Source organism: Triplophysa rosa, linkage group LG20, assembly GCF_024868665.1.
Source record: "Triplophysa rosa linkage group LG20, Trosa_1v2, whole genome shotgun sequence".
NCBI lineage: Eukaryota > Metazoa > Chordata > Actinopteri > Cypriniformes > Nemacheilidae > Triplophysa > Triplophysa rosa.
Genome location: NC_079909.1, coordinates 2,121,515 through 2,147,630, shown reverse-complemented (window position 1 = coordinate 2,147,630; position 26,116 = coordinate 2,121,515). Strand labels below are relative to the sequence as shown.

At 48.6% G+C, this 26,116-nt stretch overlaps 1 protein-coding gene across 1 annotated transcript in view; it reads left to right on the top strand.

The window, feature by feature from the left end:
- Positions 1 to 26,116, top strand: part of LOC130571619 (low-density lipoprotein receptor-related protein 1-like) — a 43,638-nt gene that overhangs the window by 8,150 nt on the left and 9,372 nt on the right. Inside the window, exons 3-9 of the mRNA XM_057362745.1 lie at positions 978 to 1,109; positions 13,064 to 13,291; positions 16,185 to 16,359; positions 17,640 to 17,734; positions 23,171 to 23,320; positions 23,403 to 23,543; positions 24,260 to 24,385. Of these exons, the coding sequence (XP_057218728.1) occupies positions 978 to 1,109; positions 13,064 to 13,291; positions 16,185 to 16,359; positions 17,640 to 17,734; positions 23,171 to 23,320; positions 23,403 to 23,543; positions 24,260 to 24,385 (1,047 nt within the window). The remainder of the gene's footprint in view (positions 1 to 977; positions 1,110 to 13,063; positions 13,292 to 16,184; positions 16,360 to 17,639; positions 17,735 to 23,170; positions 23,321 to 23,402; positions 23,544 to 24,259; positions 24,386 to 26,116) is intronic.

The window sequence follows — 26,116 nt, the reverse complement described above, 5'->3', positions numbered from 1 at the left end:
CTTATCAACCTCAAACCGAACATTACGATGGATTCTATTGTGCTGAGAAAGATCGCTTTGTTTATGTTTTCTTAAAAGCAGTCACAGTGTAATGATGATAGCGTGCTCGGGTGCGGATGGTAATGTACAGTGTAAGAGCAGGTCAGCGGCGGAGTGGGGACAATCGCGCTCCGGCATGTTTCAGGGCACGCTAGAGATACGGGCTCTCCAATGCTTTAGTTTGTTCGTCTGTTAACTTATCAGAGATGCAGTACACCACACAACAATTTTCGGTATTGCACCAGGCACAGTCATCATCATCATTACAAAACGCTAAGGCCAAGCGCCTGACAAGGTCTACACACACGTTCGTTCGAATAAACGGATATGACGGTTTTTGTGGGCGTTCCCAGTAATGCAGACGCTCATCCACACCCACTAATTAACATGTAATTTGCATGACCGTGAACAAGAACAAGAAAATGAAAATGAAAATGAAAATGAAAATGAAAACGAAAATGAAATAAAAGAGAAGAGAAGAGAAAATAAAATAAAATGAAAATCAAAGTTTACATTTTAATTTGAATTGTGTCAGTATTATTGCGTGAACATTAATAAAACCTTTGTAAAAAATGTTTTTACAATTTATTTTTCACATTTGCCTTTTCATTTTCAAATTGGCAGTCTTGCCTCGAGATTTTAGTGAAAATGAAATGTCAAATCACCAATTGCATTTTCTTTTTCAATTTGACAGGGACAACGCATTGTCAGTGTAAAAATGAAAATGAAAATTAAATAATTTCATTTTATTTTTCATTTTGGCACATATTGTGCACGCAGTTGTGTATAATGAAATTGCTAATCTGGTTTTCATTTTCATTTTCATCGTTTAATTTATTTATTTAAATTTGGCAGGATTTGCCTCCCATACTTACATTGTGGTTATGGCACAATGAAATGAAGGTCTCTGTATAGCATCTCTCTTGTTTCCTCTCCAGCACCCAACCCGTGTGCTGCTAATGGTGGATTGGGTCCGTGCTCTCATCTGTGTCTGATCAACTATAATCAGACATTCTCATGCGCCTGTCCTCATCTCATGAGACTGGGCCAGGACAACCACACCTGCTTCGGTAAGAATCCAGCTGATCCTAAAGTACCTGCTACCGTAATATCTTCGGACATGTTTTGTTTAACTTTCATATGTGCATTAATGTTTGAAGTGATTTGAATTCATATTTTTACTGAAAGCACGGTGTAACAGTGAGACTGTGGAGTTCAGTACAGTTTCTGAAGGCATTTTCATGAGGTCGAGGTTTGAGGTTTCACGAAAGGGTTTGAGGTAAAGACTCTGACTAGACTCCAGAATGATTCTTTTCCTTTTTAATAAGACACATTCTGTTGTTGATTTTCTTCTGTGCTCTGAGCTGTTGTCCTGTAACATCACCCCACTTCTATTGAGCTTCAGCTGGCAGGCAGATGGCTTTACAGTCTGCTCTTATAAACTTGAGCATTGGTCTTCAACCGGGGGTCCGTGGCCCCTAGGGGGTCCACTGTGAAACTGCATGAAGATAGAAGAAACGTTTCATCTGCTTCATCGTCTCCCTTCAAATAAGTTCAGAGTACGCATGAAAGGAGTTGCGTGCAAATAAAGTGCATTCTCATATATTTCTGAACTTCTGTTCAAATTTATAAAAGCTGTAAAGCGCTAATTTGACAGCCAAATGCGATACACTGCTTCTGCATTGTAAACTCCCCCGATAATAATGCGGACTCGTTGCATGTTGCTCTCCTTAGTCTGATATTATGCTCTGTAGAAAAAACTAGAAGAAAGACAACGGAGCTCAGAATTATAAAAGAGCGGTGTGTTCTGCAACACACAGAGAAGCGGAAGAAAAAAAAGAATTACACTTAATAAAACGGCCTGCTTTTACAACAGAATGCATACAATCTGCACTGATTTCTTTCGCATCCAGAGACAACCTCTACACTAGAATTCACTAGAATAGTCTTTGTGCCTAACCAGGGTCAGTCATCTCATTGAAGCCTTAATGAAAACGTCTTGGTTACGGATGTAACCTCGGTTCCCTGATGGAGGGACCGAGACGTTGTGTCGAACCGACAGAATGGGGTTTGTCTTGAGAACCTATCATCTTCTGAGTATTTAGAAAAGGCCAATGAAAATTGGCGAATGAAATTTGCTCATTCATTCACCTTTGGTCTGAGGAGCCTAAGCATCCTCCCCCGACCGCTGGGGTGGGCGGCCAGTGTTGTGGCATGAGGGACACAACGTCTCGTTCCCTCCATCAGGGAACCGAGGTTACATCCGTAACCAAGACGTTCCCTTTCTGTCGGTCTCTCGACGTTGTGTCGAACCGACAGAATGGGGTTCCTATGGAAAACGCCACAGCACTGAGCCGCGTCACAATCTCTGCGGAGCGACGTTGACTGGCCTGGGCGAGTCAGACGAACACGCTAGCGCGAAATTATGACCTTCCAGTGGAGAGGAAGGGGGACCCAGAGCTTTCCACAAAAAGTTGGGAAGCCCCCTAACGCCGGCCGTCACGGGCGGAGGCCTAATTCTCTAAATGGCGAGAAGCCGCCCGGCACCGTACGGGCCACTGGGTAAGCATTATTCCCCCTGGGGGAAAAACGCTGCAGAGGCCACTACCTACCGTAGGGAGGAATTAGTGGAGACACCACATGGTCTCACCATCAGGGGAGAACTCATGGGAGGAATGTGCGGACTGCAGGAGTTAACCGCAAGGTGGGAGTCCACCTGGGGAGGTCATGGGTTGCCAAGGTGGGAACCATTCATGAGGATACATCAGACGGAACAGCCCACGGAGGGGGGGTTACCACGTCTGGAGCACTAGGTCCGGTTAGAGCTATGTGGGAGATAACTCAACTGTTCCCCGGCCTAAGGGGGCAGGGCTGCTCTGCCCAGCCTGTCCCCTGGAAGGGTGCTTAGTGATGGATGGAATGCCTGTTCTTTACCCGAGGGGAAAGAAGTGAGGCGGGATCGCCACTGCTCCCCCCGGAGGGGGAAGGGCTTCCGCAGGCGTACGCCCTACCGGCTGCCGGTCCCACACCTTGCCAGGATGCGGGCTGACACCGGTTCTGCACGTAGGTATTAGAACCTCACGGAGTTGTTGGGCGTAGCCCAACCCGCAGCTCTGCAGATGTCTGCCAGAGAGGCGCCCTGAGCCAGTGCCCACGAGGGGTGTGCCTCACCCCCAACGGGCAGGGGCGAAATGAGATCGGTATGCCCTAACGAGGGCATCCACGATCCAGTGCGCCAGCCTCTGTTTGGAGACAGCCCTCCTGCTGACCTCCGAAACAGACAAAGAGCTGCTCAGAGCTTCTGGGCTCTGCGTGCGGTCCAAGTAGAGGCGCCGTGCGCGTACTGGACACAACACGGATAGGTTGGGTCTTCCTCCCCGGTGGGGAGCGCCTGCAGGTTCACCACCTGGTCTCTCGGGAGAGTGGTGGGAACCTTGGGCACGTAGCCGGGGCGGGGTCTCAAGATAACGTGAGAATCCCGGCCCCGAGTTCTAGGCAATCTGTGGACACGGAGGGTGCTTGTAGATCCCCTACCCTCTTGGAGGTGAGCGCCATGCGGAAAGCCGTCTTTATCAAGACTGAGAAAGAGCGGCAACCCCGAGAGGCTCGAAGGGGGCGGGGCCTCTTGAGGCCCGCCACCTAGGTCGCAAGAGGGTACGGAGCGCGGATAAGGTGGTCACCCTCTCGCGCCCCTTAGGAACCTAATGACCAGGCCGTGCTGTCCCAGAGGCTACCCAGCACTTGGGTCATGATGAGCGGCCGTAGCGGCTACATACATTCCCAGTGTGGAGGGGGAGAGGTTACTCCCCCGCTCTCTTGAGGACGGGACAGCTCGTACCCGACCGAGCAACTCCGCGGGTCTTCTCGGCGAGAAGAGCACCAGGACGAGAAGAGGCGCCACCTATGGGCGTATAGCCGCCCAGTGGCCGAAGCCCTAGCCTGAGTGACGTCCCAACCAGACTGGGGGTGGGTCACTCAGGATCTCCTCGTCCCGTCCAGACATGGAGACCAGGTTTTGCCTGGGATGCCGTAACGTGCCCCTTCCCCTGGGGAAGCTGTTCGCCAGGGGGAGCGGCCAGGGGGGAGTTGTTGTCAGAGCCTCAGCTCCGAGAACCAAGTCCTGGTTAGGCCGAAGGGGCGTAACTAGTACCACTTGATGCTCCTCTTCCCTGGCCTTGCACAGGCCCTGTGCAATGAGGCTCACTGGGGGGAAGCGTACTTCCGCTTGTCCCGCGGCCAGCTGTGCGCAAGGGCATCCGTGCCGAGGGTCCTCGGACAGGGAGTACCCAAGCGGACAATGGGAGGAGTTCGGGGAGGCAACAGGACCACCTGTGCCTGGCCAAACTGCCCCCAAATGAGCCGGCTGCGCGGGGAGGGAGTCGCCACTCTCCGCGAGGCGTCAACTGACGAGAGAGCGCATCGGCTGTCTGGTTCAGGACGCCTGGGATGTGTGTGGCTCGCAGGGAGCTGATCACCTGCTGACTCCAGAGGAGGAGGCGTCGGGCGAGTCATGTTAGCTGCTGTGAGTGAAGAATACGCCACAGCAGCTGTGCTGTCCGACCGGACCAGCACGTGCTTCCCTGCACGAGAGGAAGTCCCTCAATGCAAGTAGCACAACCCACAACTCTAGGCAGTTGAATGCCAACGCAGGCGGGGGCCCGTCCACCGCCCCGACACTGCTTGCCCGTTGCACACGGCACCCCTTAGGGTGTGTCGGCAGAAAAGCGTGTGACCAACGCCTGCTGCCGGTGTGCCACGCTCTCCAAGGAACTTGACTCTGCCGCCAGTGTTGGAGCGGTCGTATATGCATCGACCCGAGGGGGGGCCACCCCCGCCGAGGATGCCATGAATCCCAGGAGCCTCCTGTTACAGGGGGACCGCTGACTGTCTGATCTCAGGCAGTTCAACACTGACCGGGCGCGCTAGTCCTCGCGCCCCCCCCGGGGGGTGAGCGGGGCCGCTCGTGAGGACAGAGTCGAGTTCCATACCGAGAAAGAGGATGCTCTGCACCGGGGAGAGCTTGCTCTTATCTCAGTTGACCTGTGGCCCCACCGATCTAGGTGCCGGAGCACCAGGTCCCTGTGTGTACACCACAGATCTCGAGAGTGTGCCCAAACTTGAGCCAGTCGTCGAGATAGTTAGTTCCCGTACACCTCCTTCCCAACGGGGAAGGAGGGCGGCTTCCACGACCTTCGTAAAGACTCGTGGAGACAGGGACAGACCGAAGGGGAGGACCCTGTACTGATATGCCCGTCCCTCGAGCGCGAACCGTCGGAATGGCCGATGTCGAGGGAGGATCGAGACATGAAGTACGCGTCCTAGGTCGATTGCCACAAACCAGTCCTGACGCCTGACGGACGCCAGGATGCGCTTCTGCGTGACCATCCTGAAAGGCAGCTAGTGTAGGTGCCTGTTCAGAACACGCAGATCTAAGATAGGGCGCAACCCTCCGCCTTTCTTAGGGACAATGATGTACAGGCTGTAAAACCCGCTGAACACCTCGGCCGGTGGGACGGGCTCGATCGCTCCCTTCACCAGAAGGGAGGCGACCTCCGCCCGAAGTACGGGGGCATCCCTGCCTCAGCTGAGGTAAAAAAGGGGGCCCCGGAACTTGGGCGGACGTGTAGCGAACTGAATCGCGTAGCCAAGACGGATCATCTTCCTCAGCCAGCCTGACAGTCTGGGGGCTCCCAGAACTGTGACAGGGGGACTAGAGGTTGATCTGCTTCATCGCCCCCGCGGAGGGTGGTTCGATGGCTAGCAGTACGGATTCCTTGCCGGGGGAGGCCCCCCTGGGAGGAGATCGGCTCTGCCATATTTCCTGCCTGGCGACTGCGCAGCTCAACGCACTGTCTGATTGAGAGTGCTGAGGGCTGGTGTTTATACTCGACATTGCGTTTTGCCATGACGCAACATCGAGTTTGCCGTTCACCGTCGTGCAGAGGGTGAGAGCGGCTGAGGTTACCCAGAGAGAGAGGAAACTCTCCTTTTTGAGAGTAAGTGGGCGCCAGCCCCCCAGAGGGGGCCAGCAGATGGAGGGACGGGGCAGGAACCGTCCCTATCTGACCTCCCAGCGCTGTGGCTGGGGTCGGGCCCAATGGTAGCCTCGATCCCCCTGAGGTGATCCCATGACAGCCGCTGCCCACTGCTGCTGATGGGGCGATGGTCTCCTCTTCGCTGTCTCCTCCAGGTCACTGGAGGGCGTTGAAGAGGACCAGGGCTTCTGGGAAGCAGACAGTGCACGGGACTCGACGGCCGAGGCGGCCGAGTTGCGGCACGGAGGACTGCTTTTTACTGTCGAGAACCCTTCACAGTAACACCAACCAGCCCCCCCTTGCGAGACGGGTACGTCGAGAAAGCGGACCTTCTCAGCGTTACTCATCTGCGCAAGTATCGGCCAGAGGATTTTCTCATGGACCACAAGTGTGGACATCGTCCGACCCAGGGCCCCCGTGGTCACCTTGGTCGCCCGTAGAGCGAGGTCGGTGTCGGCGCGGAGTTCCTGCATAAGCGCTGGGTCGGTCTTACCCTCGTGGAGCTCTCTCAATGCCCTGGCCTGGCAGGAGCCATAGCGTGGAGAGAGGAGGCAGCTTGGTCCGCCGCAATGTAAGCTCTCGACACCAGAGATGCCGAGACCCCACATGCTTTGGACGGGAGTCAGGTCGAGCCCCCCAGGTGGCCGCCCCTAGGGCACGAGTGCACCGCGGCGGCAACTCCACCTGGGGGACACCGACGCATCCTCCAGCTGTCTCAACCTCGAGGGAAGAGAGGGTGACAGAACTTTGTTTGACGTGAAACGTGCGGAAGGGGGTTCCAGGTCTTACAAAGTTCCTCATGCACTTCGGTAAACACGGCACTGGGGGCGGCGCGGCTTGGAGCCACGCTCAAACCCGAGGCGCCATGTAGCCAGCCGCGAACGCCGGGAGAGGCAGTGCGGGCACTGCAACCCAACACTCACGGCGGCCCGGGAAAGCATGGCCGACATCTCGACATCCGCTTTTTCCTGGGCTCGACCCCCCGAGGGAGGGAGCCCGAATCACGGAGTCGATGGAGTATGAACTAAGACGGTGCGGACCGTCTTGGGGAACGGTCAGACGAGCGAACGAGGTGTGAACGGTCCGTGAGCCGTGGCTGGGGATTATCGCTCACAGTAATCCTCATATCACCCTCGCTGCTTGCCTAGCGGACGGCAGGGCCGTAGTCCTGCCGCCACGGAACGGGGAGCAAACGAGGTGGTGGCTGAGTCCCGTGGGAACACAGCCACCTGTGACGCAACGTCTGAATCGTCACCGCCCGCAGTGCGGGCAGGACGTATCCACAACGTCTGCCCCAGCGTACTGGAAGCAGGCATTGTGTCCGTCCCCCTCCTCGATGAGTGTGTTGCACCCATGAGAACAGCGGGACAAGCCACGCTGGAGAAATTTGCTCTTTTAGAAAAGGAAATTTGCTCGAACACCTCCGGAACTGCCGAGACGCCCAGGGGAGAGTCACTGCAGGAAGGGACCGTCCGCTGTCCACGTCGTAGATTCCAGCAGAAAGAATGATCACCAGATCGTAGAGAAGCTCATCAGATGCGTAGGCTCTGAAGAACAAAAGGTGAATGAATGAGCACGCCGGCTTCCCTCTTATACCCGGACATCCGGGGAGGAGCCCGGCATGCAAATTTCATTCGCCAATTTTCATTGGCCTTTTCTAAATACTCAGAAGATGATAGGTTCTCAAGACAAACCCCATTCTGTCGGTTCGACACAACGTCGAGAGACCGACAGAAAGGGAACTAAGTTTCAGGACAAGTAAATTGTCCATGCTGCAAATCCATTAAAATAATCAAACAATCTATATTACAATAAAAATAATACACAGAAAAGTATGTATGTGCAACAATAACATGCATAATAGTGCTAATGTAGCGTCTTAACATAATATTGCTGTGACAATAAGAGTTGTTTCTAGTTAACTAGCTCTGTTTACACATTTACTATAAGGGGTCCCTGCTCCATGGATCTCTCATCTAAGGGGTTCTTGCCCTGAAAAATGTTGAAGACCCCTGAACTTGAGCATTCATTTGTCCCAACCCAGTCTCACTGCAGTTCGTGGCATAGACACGAAATTTGGAATCTATTCATTCGAACATCCCCATTTTTTCGTGTCAGTGAGCACAACCTTTTTTAATGTCACTCAGCACGGCTTTCAATACACAGACTACGTGTGTATTTACATTTATATATATATATATATATATATATATAACCTGATATCAAAAGAAGTCGTACATATTTTAGGATGTAGCTAACTAACGCCTTTTTTCACCCCAAACCCTAAAATCATAGTCGCAAAGGCTAATTTTGCTAAAAACGCGAGTTTCACAATTTGGCAAAACAACGATAAATGGCTACTCTAACCCCGCCCCTAAACCTAACGTCACAGGGGAAAGTTGAATCATAACAAAACATACCAATGAGATTGTAGGAAATAGGAATTCACACGAATGAGCCACCGTGTAAAATAGGTATGAAATCCCATCAGATTACCTTGATGTATATTTATACATATGAAAGATATCACGTATTAAAAATCGTGTTTACTGACACGAATTTCCCTCTTTTTTTTCCGGAGGTGTTCGAGCAAATTTCCTTTCTAAAAGAGCAAATTTCTCCAGCGTGGCATGTCCCGCTGTTCTCATGGGTGCAACACACTCATCGAGGAGGGGGACGGACACGATGCCTGCTTCCAGTACGCTGGGGCAGACGTTGTGGATACGTCCTGCCCGCACTGCGGGCGGTGATGATTCAGACGTTGCGTCACGGGTGGCTGTGTTACCACGGGACTCAGCCACCACCTCGTTTGCTCCCCGTTCCGTGGCGGCAGGACTACGGCCCTGCCGTCCGCTACGGCAAGCAGCGAGGGTGATATGAGGATTACTGTGAGCGATAATCTGCCAGCCACTGGCTCACGGACCGTTCACACCTCGTCTCGCTCGTCTGACCGTTCCCCAGGAGACGGTCCGCCGTCTTATTCCTCAATCACGTATTCGGACACGATGCGTGATGATGAGATGTCTCTTGCAAGCATCGGGGGGTAACGTACTGCCATCCGACTCCGACGATTCCTCGGGCTCCCTCCCTCGGGGGGTCGAGCCCAGGAAGAAGCCGACGTCGAAGTGTCAGCCATGCTTTCCCGGGCCGCCGTGAGTGTTGGGTTGCAGTGCCCGCACTGCCTCTCCCGGCACTCGCGGCTGGCTACATGGCGCCTCGGGTTTGAGCGTGGCTCCAAGCCACGCCCGCCCCCAGTGCCGTGTTTACCGGAAGTGCATGAGGAACTTAGTAAGACCTGGAACGCCCCCTTTCCGGCATGTTTCACGTCAAACAAAGTTCGGTCACCCTCTCTTCCCTCGAGGTTGAGACAGCTGGAGGATACGTCGTTCTCCCCCAGGTGGAGTATGCCGCCACGGTGCACTCGTGCCCATAGGCGGCGGCCACCTGGGGGGGGCTCGACCTGGACTCCCGTCCAAAGCATGTGGTGTCTCGGCATCTCTGGTGTCGAGAGCTTACATTGCGGCAGGCCAAGATGCCTCCTCTCTCCACGCTATGGCTCCTGCCAGGCCAGGGCGTTGAAAGAGCTCCACGGGGGTAAGACCGACCCAGCGCTTATGCAGGAACTCCGCGCCGCCACGACCTCGCTCTACGAGCGACCAAGTTGACCATGCGGGCCCTGGGTTGGACGATGTACACACTTGTGTTCCATGAGAAACTCCTCTGACCGATCCTTGCGCAGATGAGTAACACTGAGAAGGTCCGCTTTCTCGACGCACCCGTCTCGCAAGGGGGTGCTGGTTGGTGTTACTGTCGAGCCGCAGCGGCCCCCCCGTCTCTCCATTTGCTGGCCCCCTCCATACCCTCTTGCGACCTAGGTGGCGGGCCTCAAGAGGCCCCGCCCCCTTCAAGCCTCTCAGGGTTGCCACTTTCTCAGTCTTGATAAAGACGGCTTTCCGCATGGCGCTCACTTCCAAGAGGGTAGGGGATCTGCAAGCACCCTCCGTGTCCACAGATTGCCTAGAACTCGGGGCCGGGATTCTCACGTTATCTTGAGACCACGCCCCAGCTACGTGCCCAAAGTTCCCACCACTCTTCCGAGAGACCAGGTGGTGAACCTGCAGGTGCTCACCGCCGGGGAGGAAGACCCAACCTTTCTGTGTTGTGTCCAGTACGCGCACTGCGCCTCTACTTGGACCGCACGCAGAGCCCAGAAGCTCTGAGCAGCTCTTTGTCTGTTTCAAAGGTCAGCAGAAGGGAGGGCTGTCTCCAAACAGAGGCTGGCGCACTGGATCATGGATGCCCTCGTTAGGGCATACCGATCTCATTTCGCCCCTGCCCGTTGGGAGTGAGGCACACCCCTCTTGGGCACTGGCTCAGGGCGCCTCTCTGGCAGACATCTGCAGAGCTTCGGGTTGGGCTATGCCCAACAACTCCGTGAGGTTCTAATACCTACATGCGGAACCGGTGTCAGCCCGCATCCTGGCAAGGTGTGGGACCGGCAGCTGGTAGGGCGTACGCCTGCGAAAGCCCTTCCCCCTTCCTTAGGGGGATCAGCGGCTATTACGCCTCCCCTCTGGCATTCCATCCATCACTAAGCACCCTTCCAGGGGACAGGCTGGGCAGAGCAGCCCTGCCCCCTTAGGCCGGGGAACAGTTGAGTTATCTCCCAGATGGCTCTAACCGGACCTAGTGCTCCAGACGTGGTAACCCCCCCTCCGCGGGCTGTTTTGTCTGATGCATCCTCATAAATGGTTCCCACCTTGGCAACCCATGACCTCCGCCGGTGGACTCCCACCTTGCAGTTAACTCCTGCAGTCCGCACATTCTTCCCATGAGTTCTCCCCTGATGGTGAGACCATGTGGTGTCTCCACTAATTCCTCCCTACGGTAGGTAGTGGCCTCTGCAGCGTTTTTCCCCCGGGGGGAATAATGCTTACCCAGTGGCCCGTACGGTGCCGGGCGGCTTCTCGCCATTTAGAGAACTAGGCCTCCGCCCGTGACGGCCGGTGACAGGGGCTTCCCAACTTTGTGTAAAGCTCTGGGTCCCCCTTCCTCTCCACTGGAGGGTCATAATTTCGCGTTAGCATGTTCGTCTGACTCTCCCAGGCCAGTCAACGTCGCTCCGCAGGGATTGTGATGCGGCTCAGTGCTGTGGCGTTTTCCATAGGAACCCCATTCTGACGGTTCGACACAACGTCGAGAGACCGACAGAAAGGGAACGTCTTGGTTACGGATGTAACCTCGGTTCCCTTTTGGAGGGAACGAGACGTTGTGTCCCTCATGCCACAACACTGGCCGCCCACCCCAGCGGTCAGGGGAGGATGCTTTAGGCTCCTCAGACCAAAGGTGAATGAATGAGCACGCCTGCTTCCCTCTTATACCCGGACATCCGGGGAGGAGCCCGGCATGCAAATTTCATTCGCCAATTTTCATTGGCCTTTTCTAAATACTCAGAAGATGATAGGTTCTCAAGACAAACCCCATTCTGTCAGTTCGACACAACGTCTCGTTCCCTCCATCAGGGAACCGAGGTTACATCCGTAACCAAGACGTTTTCATTTTCTGCAAATAAATGCAAATAGAAACAACATTTTTATTTGAAATTTGCGAGAAGTATTGTTAGTAGTTCACAGAATTCAACAAAAATTATAATTTTACCCAAACACACCTGGTACATTTTAAAATCAGAAAAACGGTCTCTGAAATGATCTGTTATTTTTTTCCGCGGCTGTACGTCGGTGATAATGAACACTATTGGTGTGGACACTAATAATTATTGTTAAAGTTATTGTAGCAATTTTCATCTATAATATATTCTAGAGTTTTCATTCTTGGTGTGAACCAAGAAGATCAGTTCAGATTTAGTTCAAACTCTTTTCATGCTGTGTAATGTTGATGCCTATACTTAAATTAACATTTGAACATTTATTCTGGTGCAGTGTCTTGTAAATGCATTCCCGTAAACATATGTTTTGCTTGTCTTTACAGCTTACAGACAAGTATAAATACTTTTTCTTGGTCTGTCTTTTATTGAACTCAGCACATTCCTGTAATAATCTCAACATCTCTAATGTATCTAATGGAGCTTTGCTTCTAAAAGACATGAACCTTTCCAATAAATATGCTTAGAGCTCTTCCAAGAGAGACTGTTTGTCTCTGCCTGCAAATGTAGAACTGCTTTAAAAGATTCCAGAGACGCAAATGAGTCAGTCGTTCTCATTATTAAGAGACACAAAAATCCACAGCGTCTCTTTTATTTGACATTAAAACTAAATGGATCTTCATTTCTTACTGGAATTCAGATTTAGGCCCATTCCCAATTCTATTTTCTACCCCTTTGCCTACCCCTCGCCCCTTCCACTTGCCCCTTGAAACAAAGTGGGAAGGGGAAGGGTTACAAATTTTCCGCTAAGAAATGGGACACCACTACTACACTGGTATACTATCATCATACGTCGTTGCTAGTTCCTAACGTTACGTCAGAGGACATGCGCCGATGCACCCGGGTATATGACATAAGAATATATTTTCTATTATCGTGCAATCAGTGCTGTCCGCTAGCAAACTTTAGCGATTTTTTTTGCAAACGTTAAAAGAACATCACCGTAAATACAAACACAAGATTGAATGTAACATACATAAAATGAAAAATTGTCATAAAAATCCTTATCAATGGCAAAAATTACTTACATTTGGGTCTGCTTGCTCGAGTGAGCAGTCATGTTCTCTTAGCCCTTCGTTTGAAGTGAGGTCCTGAAAAATCTTCATTTGAAGCTCTATCTGGCCCTTCCCCTTACCCCTCCAACCAAAAGAGAATTGAGACACCCCTACCCCTTCACGTGTAGGGGTAAGGGGTAGAATTGGGATCGGGCCTTATTGCCTTAATAGAATTTTGATACGGTCCTTGTTACTGTTTTTCAGTTCAATACGGTCATTCTTTGGGGTGACGGCATTATTTTCATGACGGGTCGCCGCTTATTGTCTTTCAGAGTCCCGTCAGTTCCTGCTCTATGCCCGTCAGATTGAAATACGAGGGGTGGACATCTATAATCCATACTACAACTATATCATCTCATTTACTGTCCCTGACATTGACAATGTCACCGCGGTGGATTACGACGCTCTGGAGAGGCGCATCTATTGGTCCGATGTTCGCACCCAAACCATCAAGAGGGCTTTTATCAACGGCACGGGCATAGAGACTGTGGTATTCGCAGGTAACACATTCGTACTTGTATTTGCACATACACGTATGAAAATAACTATTCATGTATTTTGGACAGAACTTTTCCACTTATTGAAATATGTGCAGAGATTGTGGACCCATGTGGACAGGAGGACCCTACCTGACTGAAATCAAGTTGACCAATCACAGCTCATTTTTAAGAGGATATCTATGATGCTATAAATAAGGAGGGCTCCAGACAAAAAAACAGTTAAGGGCTCCCATAAGGAAAAAAAACAGGCGTCAAATTGTTTTTTTAAGAGAGACATAATATTGACTTACATTTTTAAATCACATACTTTCAGTTATCCAGGGTTTTTCCTTGATTTTGTACACACAGTCACGTGAAGGCCTACCGTACCTTCAAGTGGCTTTAACACTTCACAAACAACAAAGAGCAGTTCTAAAAACCAGATAAAAAGTAACAGATCTCGACCCCCATTGACTCCCAAATTACTTTATAATTTTTTTTGTTCTGTTGAACACAATTTTGAAGAATGTAGGACAGCAAACAGTTCTGGGGCAATTTTTACCACCATTGTATTTTTTCCTACTATGGGAGTCAATGGGGGTCGAGATCTGTCTGGTTATAAGCATTCTTCCAATTATGTTTCTATGCGTTCATCAGAACAACAACTCGACCGTGAGTAAATGATGACAGAATTTTCATTTTTGGGTGAAGTATCCCTTTAACAATATATCATGACATGATTTATATTAAATGCACAATAAGTACTGAATGGGCTATGCCAATTTTTTTATGAAATGACCTGTTTGTGATCTGTTTCGTTCTATTGGTTGAGCTGCCAACATGTGACCTGTCATCATGCACGTAGTTGTTTATTTATTTGTTTTTTTGCGTTTTTTCCTTTATTTCGATAGTACAGGAAGTGAAGTGGGAGAGCGGCTCCACTTATTTTATTTTATTTTGTTGTGCTATTACTGCATTATAAGTTGTCACTTTTGGTTTAGCTTTCTTAATTCTTTTCTTTATGTTAAAATTCAGTTTTATTTAACATAATAAAATTTACATAGTCAGAAGGTAAAACTTGAATGTTGTCAGTTTTACATATAGGAAAAATGATATTGAAAATTGCTAACATTGAAAATTATAATGTATAAATACATACAATAAAAATGTCGTGAAAAATTTTGCGATACTATCGCATCATAAACACAGTATCATGTATTGTACTCCTAAACGGTATCATTACACCCATAACAACAATAATGGGGGGAAAAACATAAAAAACATGAACACAAAAATGGGAACATTTAGACTTTGTGACCAAAATTGCTTCTCTAAAGGTAATGAGCGCTGATTATTAAGGAGACCATTTTTTGTCATGGCAGAAATACAGGACGACCCAGATGCGGTGAAAATCCGAAGGTGTTTATTTTTAACAGGCAGCAATCAAAAGAGTACAACCCCAACCCCGGACGTGCTGTCCGCGGTGGTAAGAACTTGAGTCCCCAATAGGATGAACGCGGCGACTCGGGCTGAGGATAGGTCTCCGACACTGAGACGAGGAGGGAAGTGCCTCGGGACCTCACTCGGCCCGGGACCCGTGCTGAGAACCTGGTGGTCGATGACGACCAGAAGTGGAATCCGGGCTCCGCCTGCGGGAAGCTGCCTGCCGTGGGTAGAGGTGGTGAACGCCACTGAGAGCTGCTGGGACACAGGATGATGAACGAGACAACAGAGGAGGGAGAGACTTAACTTGACAAGACAAGACGAAATCCAAGACTAGGAAAATAAACTTCTACAGACGAGCCGCAGCTACGTCTGGGGCAGTCTGAAACTACGGCTAAAACAAGCAACGATCAGACAACAGACAAGAGACACTGAGGAAATATAAGGGGAACACATAATGAGAAGGAAAGGGTTGGCAGGTGTGAGGTAATTGCGGGAACGAGTGCTTAATGAGTAATGAGTCAGCGGGTGTGTAGGTGCAGAGTGGAAAATCACCAGTGCGGGGAATCCTAAGGAGACACGAGGGCGGGGTACAATACGTAGACACCGAGCACACGGTCAGCCACGTGCTCGACAACAACAACACCACCCACGTGCAGAATAATACCCCGACCAGACCAAGACCGTAACAATTTTTATTAAAGACAAAAAAACGATTTTGCCCCGATTTGTCTTTAAGGTCGTTTTAGGGTAAAACTTATTTAAACTAAATAAATATTTAAAACTAACTAAACAAAATATGTATTTTAATTATCTGGCAGTGAATTTGCTCTTTACCTCATCTTCATATGATCTAACAACAACATTTGGTGTTAAACACAGTCTCTTGTGTCTCTATTTTAAAGCCTGATGCTGTAGTTGGCGTGTATAATCAGGCTGGGCTGTGTTTACATGTTGAGCAATAACTCTCTGGGCGACCTAAGTTTAAATCCCAGCTCTGGGTTCTTTTTTGATTTCCTTTATAGCCCTGTATGATTTCCCGTCATCTCTTCACTGTCCGCTGAAAAAAAGTTGACGCTATAATCAAGTAGTTTAATTAAGTGTTTTAGGATAATCACATGACACGTTTATGTTGAGTTTAATAGTTATGTTAAGTTGTGTTATTTGTGAGTCTGGCGGTTGTTTACAATGTTGTTTTTACAGTTGCATGTGTTTATGGGTAGTGCCATTTAGGTATAATTAGCACAACCCTCAAAACCAAATTACAGACATGTTATTTAAACAGTTCTGAATGAAATGGTGACTCAGCATTTGCTGTCTCGCAGACTTACTGTTTCTGTCCGATATGTTTATTTCTTTGGACATATACTCAAGCAAATGTTTATGTTTCTGTGTCTATTGTCAGACTTTGATGTTTTAAACGATTAATATCTGGAAATTTTTATGTTGTCTTTTGCGTGTGCGCGAACAGATATTCCTAATGCTCATGGTCTGGCGGTGGACTGGGTTTCACGTAATCTCTTCTGGACCAGCTATGACGCTAATAAGAAACAGATTAACGTCGCCAGACTCGATGGCTCCTTCAAAAACGCTGTTATCCAAGGCCTGGATAAACCTCACTGCCTTGTGCTGCACCCCATACTGGGGTAAGCCCTCTGCAGCACACACAAGTTTTGCACCTGTACATTGTGGGGACTTTCCATAAACATAATGACTTTTATACTGTACAAACTTTATATTCTATACCCCTTAACCTAACCATCACAGAAACCTTTCTGCATTCTTACACTTTCAAATAAATATCATTTAGTTTGTTTAATAATTCATTTGAATTGAGATATGAGATTTGTATAGAAACAAATGTATAGAAACGCTGATCCTCTGTTACTACAGACCACTTTGCATGATGTAAACACTGATCCAGAGGCATTCCTGGTTTCATTTTTGTTTATTTTATTTTTTAGTCTTTTATAAATACATCTGAAATATGTTTGTTTAACATTTGAATTCGGGTTATAAATGTTTTGTTGGTTTTATTTTGTTCAAACATTTGTGTTGTAAAAAAACATAATTGTCCATCGTTGAACCAATGTTGTTTACGTCATCCGAAGTGGTCTATACTGGGCTTAACCTCACAAGCAAACATGTACTCTAAAGCGTTGTGCACACTGCCAGCGACTGGCAGCAGCAGAGCGACATGATCTCATTCATTTCAATGGTAGCTTATCGACTTCCTGCGACACGAGCGACAGTGACCATTGGCAACAGGAAGTGGGCGTGTCTAGCGACTCAACAAAATTAAATTAAATTTTATTTATACTGTATAGCGCTTTTCACAATTTTCATTGTTGCAAAGCAGCTTTACATACATCATAATAAGAAATTTAAGAGAATATGCGGCATTAAGATTGTACATGTTATTATTGCAAGTTTTTCTCTATGCAATATTCACTTGTTTACAAAGTTGACAATTTATTGTTCAAATTTATGCAAATGATGAGCGACTGTAGTAAACCCATTGTAATAAACCCTTCCCTACTGATCATGTAAAAAAATGCTGGGACATCTTTAACCCATGTTCAGGTCAAAAACGAATAACCAATGATGAAATGAACCATGAAAATGTTCATATTTGAAACAACCCAGCATATGTGAATTTATAACCCAGCGGTAGGGTTCCTCACTTTCTGACCCAAGCATGGGTTAAATCTAGCCCAGCATTTTAAGTGTACCATAAAAAATACCTCAGGCCAGAGACTACTTATCGCAATTTTGCAAATGCAGATGTGAACGTTAGGCCAAAGTATTACAAGTGTGGTGACATAGTGCACATAGTTAATGTTCAAAGAGTTGAATGAGCTTCTTAACTTTTTCTGGACCCCCATCTTACTTCACCCTCTCTTCACTTTTCTTTTCACACCTGTAGGAAACTTTACTGGACTGATGGAGATAACATTAGTATGGCCAACACTGATGGCACAAACCATACCGTGATCTTCACCAATCAGATAGGACCAGTGGGTGAGTGACAGCTTCAGATCTTTGAAGAGACAGCAGGTCCTTTGGTCATTTATGACAAAAATGGTGTGGACACAGGTCTGTTTTCTTGCAGATCCAAAAGGCAGAAACTTTCATGAGTGAGATCGATAAAAACTATGTTTAATCATTAACTTTTTTCTCCTCTGTTTCCATCTCAGTTTGAAACATAAAATGTGCAGGCTACTTGTTGCTCAATACAGCAGCGCAACTTTGATGCGCCAAAACCCCCCCAAAAAATTATTCACAGAATTTGTTTAAAACAGAATATAACTTTATAATAAATATATAAAAAATGAAATAAGCCAGATTCAAGTCACAATGTGCAAAATATATGTGTTTAGGCAAAATGTCTGAAATGCAGGGGAACATATATTCAAAACAAAAGCCACAAATAGTCAAATTAATGGACTTTCCATAACATAACAATGCTGTGCCATACAATACTAGACCAGATCTCGCTTCAAAACTACTTTTAAAACTACTCGATAATAATGAATTGTTTTTTGCAAACGGGAATACAGCACGTTCATTACCAACGAACTACAAATAAAGTTACTTTATTTATCGCATGTAAAGGAGGAATGCAATAAAGCATCTTACCATTAAACAGTCAAAACAATCCCTTTCACCTTTTTTCCTGCACACTCTTTCTCTGTCCTCCTGACGCACACGCTTGCTTTAAGTGCAGAGAATGACAAGTTCCAAAAGTCTGCGCCGTCCCCGTGCTTGTAAATGCGGTGATTTTGGTTATATTTATTATTTTGTTTTAGTATCATGCAGCACAAAGTTCAGTCTAAGTTACGAACTACGTGCATTTACAGACAAAGTGTTAATTCATATTTAAATGCCCAGACATTCAGTATGACAAATGTTTGGAAACAGTGTACACATTCATGTCATCTGCTGGTGTTTGTGGAACGTGCTGCTTCTCTTTACCGGTCTCACAGCACAGAAGACGTGGAGAGATGCGATCCTGCGCTGGGTCATAGCCAGACCTTGCGCTCATATGCGCCGGGGGTTTCGGTACCCAACCCTAAAAATGTCCCACATCATAAATAATATTTTTGGTGGCGCAGTGCATGCCCGTCTCCTACACCACTGCCCATATAACCAAAATGGCATGATCCCCATTCCATAACACCTCTGCAAAGATTCAACTGTGAGATCGGTAGTCGAATCAGGCTCCTCCTATCGAATCTTCGACTATTCGGGGTCACCCCTAATCGAATCCAAAATATGTTTGTGTTAATATAATATATGTGTGTGGCATGTATATTCGTATTTATCTATAAATGCACACACATACATGTGTAAATACATAACAAATATTTATAGAATTATGTTTACATAATTACCATTATGCATAAATATAAATATATATATTACTCATATTTCTTAAATGTATACATATATGCATATCAATATACACTCCACACGCAAATTTATTGTACAAAAACATTTATTTTAAAATAATCATGATTAATGGATTTAACTGCACTAATGTTTTAATAATCATGCATAGATTAAAACAATGAATTGGCTTTTCAACCTTTAAATTGAAGAAGATGTGTCCAATCTAGCACGTCCAAAAAAATACAATATACACAAAACGTCTCGGTTATGTCTGTAACCTCTATTCCCTGATGGAGGGAGCAAGACGTTGTGTCGACAGAATGGGGTTTGACTTGAGAACCTGTCATCTTCTGACTAACTTTGAAAAGGCCAATGAAATTGGCGAATGAAATTTGCATCCATGCTGCATTCAATCAACTTTTGTGCTGAGGAGCCTGAGAGCATCTCTCGACTGCTGCAGCGGGCAGAGGATAGAGACGTAACCGAGGCGTTCCCTTTCTGTCAGTCTCTCGACGTTGTGTCGACAGAATGGGGTCCTATTGAAAACGCCACGGCGCTGTGCCGCGTCACAATCTCTAGCGAAGTGACGCTGACTGGCCTGGGTGTGTCAGACGTGAGCGCTAGCACAAAATTGTAACCGTCCAGTGGAGAGGTAGGGGGTCCCAGAGCATTGGAAAAGGTGAGAAGCCCCTGCCACCGGTCGTCACTGGCGGACGCCTTGTTTTTCTCTAACGGCGAGAAGCCGCCCGGCACTGTAAGGGCCACTAGGGAAGCGCTATTTCCTCACTGAGGAAACGCGCTACGGAGACCACTTCCTGCCGTAGGGAGGAGTTTAGTGGAGACACCAACATGGTTTCACCGACGGGAGAACTCATGGGAGGAATGTGCGGACTGAAGGGAGTACCGCGACATGGAGGTCCACCTAGGGGAGGTCATGGGTTACCAAGGTGGGAACCAGACCATGAGGATACATCAGACGGAACCACCCTGCTGGTGGGGGGTTACTTCGTGTGGAGCACTATGTCCGGTTAGAGCTATGCGCTAGATAACTCAGTTGATACCCGGCCTAAGGAGGCAGGGCTGCTCCGCACAGCCCGGCCCCTGAAGTGCTTAGTGATGGATGGAATGCCTATTCTTCACCCGATGGGGGAAGAAGGGAGATGGAATAGCACACTGACCCACCTAGGAGGGGGAAGGTGCTTTCTCAGGCGTATGCCTTACCGGCCGCCGGTCTCACCTGTTGGTCCATGCAAGACTCGAGCTGACACCGGTTCCACGCGGAGGCTGTAGAACCTCGCGAAGGTATTGGGTGTAGCCCAACCCGCAGCTCTGCAGATGTCTGCCAGACTTCCTCCCCGGTGGGGAGCACCTGCAAGTTCACCACCTGGTCCCGAGTGGTGGGAACTTTGGGAACATAGCCGGACCGGGTTCTCAGGATAACGTGATAGTCTCCAGGTCTACCTGTGCCTGCCCGAACTGCACCCAAATGAGCTGGACTGTGCGGGGGTGGAGTCACCACTCTCCACGAGGTGTCGATTGACAAGAGAGCGCATCGGCTGTCTGGTTCAGCTCGCCTGGGATGTGTGTGGCTCGCAGGGACTTCGTCACCTGTTGACTCCACTGGAGGAGGCGTCGGGCGAGTTGTGATAACTGTCGTGAGCGAATGCCACCCTGATGGTTGATATACCATATACACTGTAGCCAGTGCTGGAGCGGTCTCATGTGCATCAACCCGAGGGGAATCACCCCTGCCGAGGACGCCATATGCCACAGGAGCCTCTGAAATAGTTTCAGGGGGACCGCTGGCTGCTGCTTGAAAAGGTTCAAGCAGTTCATCACTGACTTTGCACGCTCGGTTGTCAGCCGCACTGTCATAGAGACAGAGTTGAGTTCCATGCTGAGAAAAAAGATGCTCTGCACGGGGGAGAGCCTGCTCTTTTCTCTTTTGACCCGTAATCCCAAACGATCTAGGTGCCGAAGCACCAGGTCCCTGTGTGTACACAACAGATCTTGCAAGTGTGCCAAGATGAGCCAGTCGTCGAGATAGTTAAGTATGCGCATGCCCTTCTCCCTGAGGGGAGCAAGGGCGGCTTCCATGACCTTCGTGAAGACTCGTGGAGACAGGGACGGACCAAAGGGGAGGACCCTGTACTGATATGCCCGCCCCTCGAAAGCGGACCGCAGGAAAGGTTGATGACGAGGGAGAATCGAGACATGGAAGTACACGTCCTTCAGGTCGATCGCCATGAACCAGTCCTGACATCTTCTGCGTGAGTATCTTGAATGGCAGCTTGTGTAGGTGCCTGTTCAGGGTACGCAGATCTAGAATGGGGCTCAACCCCCCGCCTTTCTTGGGGACGATGAAGTACGGGCTGTAAAACCCGCAGAACATCTCGGCTGGAGGGACGAGCTTGATCACTTCCTTCGCCAGAAGGGTGGCGACCTCGGCCCGAAGCACGGGAGCATCCTTGCCTCGCACAGAGGTTGAGAGGACGCCCCGAAACTTGGGCGGGCGTCTGGCATATTGGATCACATAGCCGAGACAGATCGTCCTCCCTAGCCACCGTGACGGTCTGGGAAGTTCTAACCAGGCTCCCAGGGACCGAGACAGGGGGACTAGGGGTTCGATCTGCTTCATCGATCCCGCGGGGGGTGGTTTGATGGCTTGCAGTGCGGCTCCCTCGCCGTGGGGCAGAGAGCGGCTCTGCTGACTTACCTGCCCGGCGATAGTGCAGCGCAGCATCGAACTGAGATTGCTGAGGGCTGCTGAAGAGTATGCACGGTATTGCGTCTCGCCGTGACTTGTGCTTGATCGCCTCCGTCTGCTTCTTCACTGCCGAGGACTGCTGAGAGAAGTCCTCGACAGTATCGCCAAACAGCCCACCTTGCAAGATGGGTGCATCGAGAAGGTGATCTTTCTCAGTGTCACGCATCTGCGCAAGGTTGAGCCAGAGGTGCCTCTCCTGGACCACTAGTGTGGACATCGTCCGACCCAGGGCCCGCGCCATAACCTTGGTCACCCGTAAGGCGCCGAGAAGGGGGCGTTCCAGGTCTTACTAAGCTCCTCATGCACCTCCGGGAAAAATGGTACCGGGGCCAAGCACGGCTTAGTCGCGCTCAGACCCGAGGTACCAAGTATCCTGCTGCGAGCCCAATGCTCACGGCGGCCCGGGAGAGCATGGCTGACGTCTTGACGTCCGCCTCTTCCTGGGCTCGACCTCCCGAGGGATCGTCGGGGTCGGATGACAGTAAGTCGCCCTCCGATGCTGCAAGCGACATCTGTTCTTCGTCACGCACCGTTTCCGAGTACGTGGCTGAGGAGCAAGACTGGGTAGGACCGCCTTTTGAGGAACGGTCAGACGAGCGAGACGGGGCGTGAACAGTCCGCGAGCCTGTGGCTGACGGATTAATGCTGACGGTTATCCCCATATCACCTTCACCGCTCGCTGTGGCAAACAGCAGGGCCGAAGCCGCTGCTGTCACAGAACGGGAAGCAGACAAGGTGGTGGCTGGGTCCATAAAGAACACAGCCACCCATAACCGCAACGTCTTGGATCATCATCTGCCCGCACTGCGGGCACCCAAGCACCTGAGGCAGACATTGTGTCCATCCCCCTCCTCGATGAGAGTGTTGCACCCACGAGAACAGCGGGACATGCTGCGCTGAAGAAATTTGCTCTTTTATTAAAACACCTCGGGTACTGCTGAGACGCCTAGGGGAAGTCACTGATGAGAAGGGACGATCCGCTGCACCACGTCATAAGAATCAAGCAATATCAATGTGAATTGTCATCCGATGCGAAGGCTCCGAAGAACAAAAGGTGAATGAATGCAGCACACCGTCTTATTTTTATACCTGGATGTCTGGGGCAGAGACCGGCATACAAATTTCATTCGCCAATTTCATTGGCCTTTTCAAAGTTAGTCAGAAGATGATAGGTTCTCTAGTCAAACCCCATTCTGTCGACACAACGTCAAGAGACCGACAGAAAGGGAAATACAGGCATCACATTCCTAATGCATGTTCTCAGACTCATGAGTGGTTGTTGTCTGTCTGTACTGTAGGTCTGTCCATAGACCATCACACAGAGCATCTGTACTGGATCAGCTCGGGAAACAGCACCATTAACCACTGTAAACTGGATGGATCAGCACTGGAGGTGTTAGACGCTGTCAAAGGCAAACTGAACAAGGCCTCGGCGTTGGCTATCATGGGTAAATACAGCTCGCATGAGATCAGGACTGCACATTAATGCCAATGTTGGGAATAATAACATGCTTTTGTTCTGTTGTGTAGGTGATAAGCTGTGGTGGGCCGACCAAGGCACGGATCAGATCGGCACATGTGATAAGAGCGACGGAGGAAACTGGAAGGTTTTGAGAAATGGCACGTCTCCCATGATGCACATGAAGATCTACAATGAGACCGTGCAGATAGGTGTGTGTGTTTGTTTGTGTTATCTGACAGGAATAAAATATGTAGCACAACTGGTCAATCTTGCTGCTTGCAACACTAGGTTTATGGGTTCAATTCCCAAAGAGCACTCATACTAATAAAATGTTTGAATGCGCTGTAATGAAAGTGCATCTGAAAGTGTTGATTGTGTTTAGCATATCAAATCAAATCACTTTTGTTGTCACATCACCACAGCACAAGTGCCTTGGTGAGTGAAATTCTTGAGAGCGTGCTCCAGAAAGTGCAGAAACAGTTTACATATAGACAGTACTATTTACATACTTACAGGCTTATACAGATGACAGTGTGCAATATACACATACATATACTCAGTACACACAGTGTACTATTATACATACAGTTATCAATACACATTATACACCATATGTACACATTCTGCATTATGTACACATACTGTATATACACACAATAATATGCGAAGGTGCAGCAGATTATACATAAACTGGATACGTGAATGTAATGGATGTGCATTGGATGGTATCCAGTGGTAGCAGATAGATTGTTGTATTAGTGCAGTGTGTACGTGTAGTCCAGTTTGAACTGTGTCAGAGTTAAAGTGCAGTGTGTGGCCTACCGTAAAGTGGGAGTATGCTGTAGGGTGTATTAGTTCTGACTGTTCATTAGCCTGATAGCCATATGATGAAGTGGTCTTGACTCTTTGTGTGTCATGTTTTTAGGTTCAAACATGTGCAGCAACAATAATGGCGACTGCTCTCAGCTGTGTCTCCCCACGTCTCCCTCCACCCGCGCATGTATGTGCACCGCAGGATACAGCTTGAGGAGTGGACAGCAGTCTTGTGAGGGTACGAATAAAATACACATTTACTGGATATTTTACTGTACATATTAAACGCTGCCCTTTCTGTGCAGAACTTTTGTATAAGGCACCTGTTAATTTGAATTTATTAATCTGTCCTGCATATTTTTAGGATGAGAAGTTTTGATGACTGTATTATAAAAGGCATACGATTAAAATATCAGCCAACCACAATTCTCTTGCATATTAAATATGAACAAAAAAACTAAACAAAAATGATTCATACAGTGAGGGAGGTACCTTAATCTTGTAGCCTTATATCAATCTCATAATGTTACTTGCATTTTATTGGTGTGAATTTACAAAGCAAAAGCTTTTTCTGTTCTAAAAAAAGGAAATTATACCTCTACATATAGTATAATTGTATAGTATTTTTTTTGTATAGTGTATAATTGTATTGTGAAATGTTGGTATGTGATTTTTTTTTTTTAACACCAATTAGATTACTATGACATTTACATTTATGCATTTGGCAGACGCCTTTATCCAAAGAGACTTTCATTGCATTATACTATATATATGTTTCTGAGTATCGAACCCATGATCTTGGCATTGCTAGCGCCATGCTCAAACCACTGAGCCACAGGAAAGCGAGTGTTTTGTTTTAATATAATATGATACTTTATGTACAGTAAATTGTATATATGTAAGGGATAATCCATGGCTAGCCGTGCATTAAAGGATTTTAATGCATGACGTGGAGGCCAAGAACCACACGAAGCGAAGTGCATTAAAATCCTTTAATGCACGGCTAGCCATGGATTTATCCCGCTTATACCATGGTCATTTGCCAAGTTAAAGCTGTTACAGTGCAATTTTTGATCAGACAGGTGAAAACGTCTTGGTTACGGATGTAACCTCGGTTCCCTGATGGAGGGAACGAGACGTTGTGTCGATCCGACAGAATGGGGTTTGTCTTGAGAACCTATCATCTTCTGAGTATTTAGAAAAGGCCAATGAAAATTGGCGAATGAAATTTGCATGCCGGCTTCCCTCTTATACCCGGACATTCACCTTTGGTCTGAGGAGCCTAAGCATCCTCCCCCGACCGCTGGGGTGGGCGGCCAGTGTTGTGGCATGAGGGACACAACGTCTCGTTCCCTCCATCAGGGAACCGAGGTTACATCCGTAACCAAGACGTTCCCTTTCTGTCGGTCTTTCGACGTTGTGTCGAACCGACAGAATGGGGTTCCTATGGAAGACGCCACAGCACTGAGCCGCGTCACAATCTCTGCGGAGCGACGTTGACTGGCCTGGGCGAGTCAGACGAACACGCTAGCGCAAAATTATGACCTTCCAGTGGAGAGGAAGGGGGACCCAGAGCTTTCCACAAAAAGTTGGGAAACCCCCTAACGCCAGCCGTCACGGGCGGAGGCCTGATTCTCTAAATGGCGAGAAGCCGCCCGGCACCATACGGGCCACTGGGTAAGCATTATTCCCGCTGGGGGAAAAACGCTGCAGAGGCCACTACCTACCGTAGGGAGGAATTAGTGGAGACACCACATGGTCTCACCATCAGGGGAGAACTCATGGGAGGAATGTGCGGACTGCAGAAGTTAACCGCAAGGTGGGAGTCCACCTGGGGAGGTCATGGGTTGCCAAGGTGGGAACCATTCATGAGGATACATCAGACGGAACAGCCCACGGAGGGGGGGTTACCACGTCTGGAGCACTAGGTCCGGTTAGAGCTATGTGGGAGATAACTCAACTGTTCCCC